The sequence below is a fragment of the Gekko japonicus genome, unplaced genomic scaffold (assembly GCF_001447785.1).
Source record: "Gekko japonicus isolate JY-2015 unplaced genomic scaffold, Gekko_japonicus_V1.1 scaffold4201, whole genome shotgun sequence".
Taxonomy (NCBI): domain Eukaryota; kingdom Metazoa; phylum Chordata; class Lepidosauria; order Squamata; family Gekkonidae; genus Gekko; species Gekko japonicus.
The window spans coordinates 89,890-94,221 of NW_015174974.1; the positions used below are offsets into that span (position 1 = coordinate 89,890).

Here is a 4,332-nt window from a genome sequence, read left to right on the forward strand (position 1 = left end):
TATTATTATTATTTCGATGTATATCCCGCCTTGCCTGCACAGATGTAGTGGTTAAGAGCACAGACTCTAATCTGGGAGAACCGGGTTTGATTCCCCACTCCTCCACTCACAGCTGCTGGATGACCTTGGGCAAGCCATAGTTCTGTCAGAGCTGTTCTTGAAAAAGAGCAGCTTCTGTCAGAGCTCTCTCAACCCCGCCTCCCTCACAGGGTGTCTGTGGTGGGGAGGGGAAGGGAAAGGAGTTTGTAAGCCGCTCTGAGACTCTGTGAAGGGCGGGGTATCAATCCAATCTCTTCTTCTTTTCTTCAGGTCAGGGATCGCCAGGAGGTTCTTCTCTCCAGAATGTAATACCTTTCAGGGGGTATATATGGAGAGGCGGTCCCGAAAATACGCCGGCCCCAGACCATTTAGGGCCTTGAAAGTCAGTACCAAAACCTTTAACCTGATCTGGTACTCAACTTGGAGCCTGTGCAGCTGACAAGGTAAAGGTTCCCTTGCTCGAAAGGCAGTCGAATCCGACTCTAGTGTTGCGGTGCTCATCTCCGTTTCCAAGCCGACGAGCCAGCGCTGTCCGAAGACGTTTCCGTAGTCATGTGGCCGGCATGACTAAACACCAAGGCGCACGGAACGCTGTTACCTTCCCACCGAAGCGGTACCTATTTATCTACTTGCAATTTCTTGCTTTCGAATGGCTAGGTTGGCAGGAGCTGGAACTAGAGACAGGAGCTCACTCCGTCATGCAGCAACCCGGGTCTCGAACTGTTGAACTACCGACCTTCCACAGCCTGCAGTTCAGCGTCTTAAACACTTGAGTCACCGCAGCTGACAAAGCACTGGTTAAATATGTGCTGTTGATGGGGTCCCAGTAAGGACCCACACTGCTGCATTCTGGACAAGGTGTAAATGCTGGATCAGTCTCAAGGGCAGCCCTGTGTAGAGTGCGTTACAGTAGTCTAGCCTGGAGGTGACCGCTGCATGGATTACTGTGGCTAAGTCAGGGCAGGACAGGAAGGGGGCCAATTGCCTGATCTGGTGCAGCTGGAGAAACGCCAGTCTGGCAACATTTGTGATCTGGGCCTCCATAGATGAAGGAGGCATCCAGGTACACACCTAAGCTCTTGGCAGCTGGTGCCGGGGTTAGAGGTACACTATCAAGATCCTGGGGTTGGCAATGCTCCCTCTAAGCTGTGGAGTCTTGTGAGCAAAAATTCTACTCTGTGAGCTACTGGCATGAAACTTGTGAGCGAGCGATTTGTATAAATTAGTTTGCTCTGGAGCCCTCCTTCCTGAGATAAGACAAAAATGAGTGAACCGGACGCTAGAAAACTGTGAGCTAGCTCACCACTAACTCAGCTTAGAGGGAACACTGGTTGGCACCCCAATCCTGCCCAGCCACAGAAACTCCATTTTTGAAGGATTCCGTTTCAGCTGGCTCTGCTTCTACCACCCAGCTATGACCTCTAGCCCTTTGGCCAAAATAGATGGGGCAGTATCCGGTCTTGGATAGGAGCAAGGAAGCTCAGGGTCGCTACGCAGAGGCAGGCAATGGCAAACCACCTCTGAACCTCTCTTGCCGTGAAAACCCCGTCGGGTTGCCATGAACTGGTTGCAACTTGACAGCAAAAAGGGGGGAGGGGGAATCCTCCAAGGAGTTCAGGATGGCATGCGTGGTTCTTCCATCCTCCACGATAGTCTCACAACAGTCTTGTGAGGTAGGTCATCCACTAGGGGCCTCTTGCAGGTTTCTGCCCCAGGATAGCTCATTTAGCTGCCACCAGGGGGAAGGGCCTTCTGGACATCAGCTGGAATTCTGGGGGATCCCCAGGCCCCACCTGGAGGCTGGCACCCCTAAGCACAGTCTTCTATTCCCTCTAAGCAGCCGCTCATTAACACGGGAAGCTCCGCTCAGCAGCAATCACGGAGCCACACAGGGTCTGCCTATTGCCCATTTGGAGATTACAGCCGTTACCTTCTGCTTGGGATGTCCCCCCTGGGGGGGAGGGGAATTACATTGCATCTGACCTTCCATTGCATTTGACCACTGCAGTAGACCCTTTTCTCTAGCAAGATTCAATGTAATTCCATCAGCAATCTTGTATGGGAGATATAATAACATAGTATATGCGGATAGACTTTGCCCCTGCAGTTCTGGATGTATTGAATCTGTCTCGCATATTTGTTTGCATTGCCAACTTTATGTGGTTTTACGTGCTAGATAATTAAATCCCATCCTAGCCAACATGACGAACCTTTCTGAGGCCTTAAAAGCGCACCGTCTTCTAAATGACTCTGACCCAGAAATATCAATGAACGTAGCCACGTTTTTACAATCAGTGATAAAACTACGTCAGGTAAATTTCCAATAATTAAATGTTTTATGCCAGATTATGTTTTATAAGTTTGGCTGTGTGTGGTTTTAAATGTATATTCCTTTTTATAGTAATCCTTTTAAAGTATTTTATGCCAATAAAGGTTAACTGAACTGACCACTGCAACTGGCCTTCCCACCACACCCATACGACTGGCCAGACTCTATAATAAAGCGCCTAACTATCCTGGGATTAGATCAATGTGGGCAGCTGTGTTGCTCTGAAGCAACAGGACAAAAAAGTTTACAGCCCAGCGGCCCCTTTAAGACCAGCAAAGCTTTATTCAAGTTGTGAGCCTTCATGTGGACGCACACTTTGTCAGGCACTGAAATGGAATTACAGACCATAGCTGTCTAGAGAAGAGGGTGGCTCCTTAAATTAGCATGCAAAATGGTGAAGATGGTTTTTTTTTAACAGATCAAAAGAATGAAATGAAGCTCACACCTTGAATAAAACTCTGTTGGTCTTAAAGGTGCCACTGGACTCCAACTTTATCCTGGCATTACATACACACCCAACACCCAAATAAAGATATAACCTCAACGCCCAGAACCGGCACTTTCTGAACTGTTGAAAACTATTCTCTTTTCCCCTAATTCCCCATTGGTAGCCAGACTGGTTTGTGAATGGGACGCCGCCCCCAGGTCCCTCGTCCTGGCTGGCCTGGACCAGTGTTCCCTCTAAGCTGAGATAGTGTGAGCTAGCTCACGGTTTTTTTAGCCTCCGGCTCACACCTTTTTGTCTTCGCTCAGGAAGGAGGGCTCCAGAGCAAACTAATTTATGCAGTAGCCAAATCACACCCTCACAACTTTGATGCCAGTAGCTCACAAAGTAGAATTTTTGCTCATAAGACTTCACAGCTTAGGGAGGGAACATCGGCCTGGACCTGGGGGCCACCGCAAAGAAAGCCGTTCCGGTCTCCATCATCAGAGTGATGGCTCTCTGGATCCTTTTTTTTGGTACCTGGAGTCGAACTTGGAGCCGTCCTGGAAGGTCCCGTTGTAGTGGTACCGGACGAAGTCTCCCATCTGGACTTCTCGCAAGCACACTTTGGGGATGTAGTACCTGTCAATCACCACGTCCTCCAGGGGACCCGGGTCTCCCAGGCCGCGGACCCCTAAAAGGCTCAGGGTCCAGACGAGGCACAGCAAGCTCATGTCGCTTTTTCTGGAGGGGGGAAAAAAAGAGAGCTGCCGTTTTCGAGCGGTGCCGTGGAAGCAGCCCAGTGAAAGAGGAGGAGGAGGGGAGGCGCCTGCCGAGGAGGGAGGCCGGGATGATGCTCCCTCCCAGCCCACCCACAGAAATTCTGTAGACGTGTAAGAAAGCGGCCTGCAGAGAAATCCCCAAAAAAGGACCCCCGGATCCCGCAAAGTCTCCAGTTTCTGGGGCTGGAGAGGGAGCCACGCCGCCTAAGCAGACGGGCCTGGCTTGCAACAGGGCTGCAGACGCTCCGGTTTGGGTCTTTGCAGCAGACCTTTCTTTTAAAAGAAGTTTGGGCAGCCAAAGTCCTGACAAGGGGAGAGGGTTTGCTTTTTTTAAAAACCGAAAAAGGCCTCTCCCAGGTCCTAGTGCCTGCTGGGTGTCCCTCCAGGAAAAGTCAGCCTGTGGAAGCCTGTTTTGGAAGTCCAGGGATCCATCCAAGGCGGGAGTAAGAAGAAGAGCTCCAAAACTTGCCACTGAATGAGTGGTGGTATTGGGGAAATCACGACCCCCCCCCCATGCTGGTTTTTAAAGAGGGCAGGTCTATTTATTGTTCAGATTATTTCGTACCCTGCTTTTAGAGTTTGGTGTAGCGGTTAAGAGCGGCGGGCTCTCATCCGGAGAACCAGGTTTGATTCCCCACTCCTCCTCATGAAGCCAGCTGGGTGACCTTAGGTCAGTCACAAGTTCTCTCAGAGCTGTTCTCTCAGAACTCTCAGCCCCACCGACCTCACAGGGTGTCTGTTGTGGGGAGAGGAAGGGA

The 4,332-nt window shown here is 50.6% G+C and overlaps 1 protein-coding gene across 1 annotated transcript in view; it reads right to left on the bottom strand.

Annotated features, from left to right (window-relative positions):
• FKBP10 (FK506 binding protein 10) overlaps nucleotides 1-3,799 on the bottom strand; it is a 27,309-nt gene extending 23,510 nt beyond the window's left edge. Inside the window, exon 1 of the mRNA XM_015425163.1 lies at nucleotides 3,333-3,799. Within this exon, the coding sequence (XP_015280649.1) occupies nucleotides 3,333-3,526 (194 nt within the window). The 5' untranslated portion in view covers nucleotides 3,527-3,799. The remainder of the gene's footprint in view (nucleotides 1-3,332) is intronic.
• Between the last annotated feature and the right edge of the window lie 533 nt (nucleotides 3,800-4,332).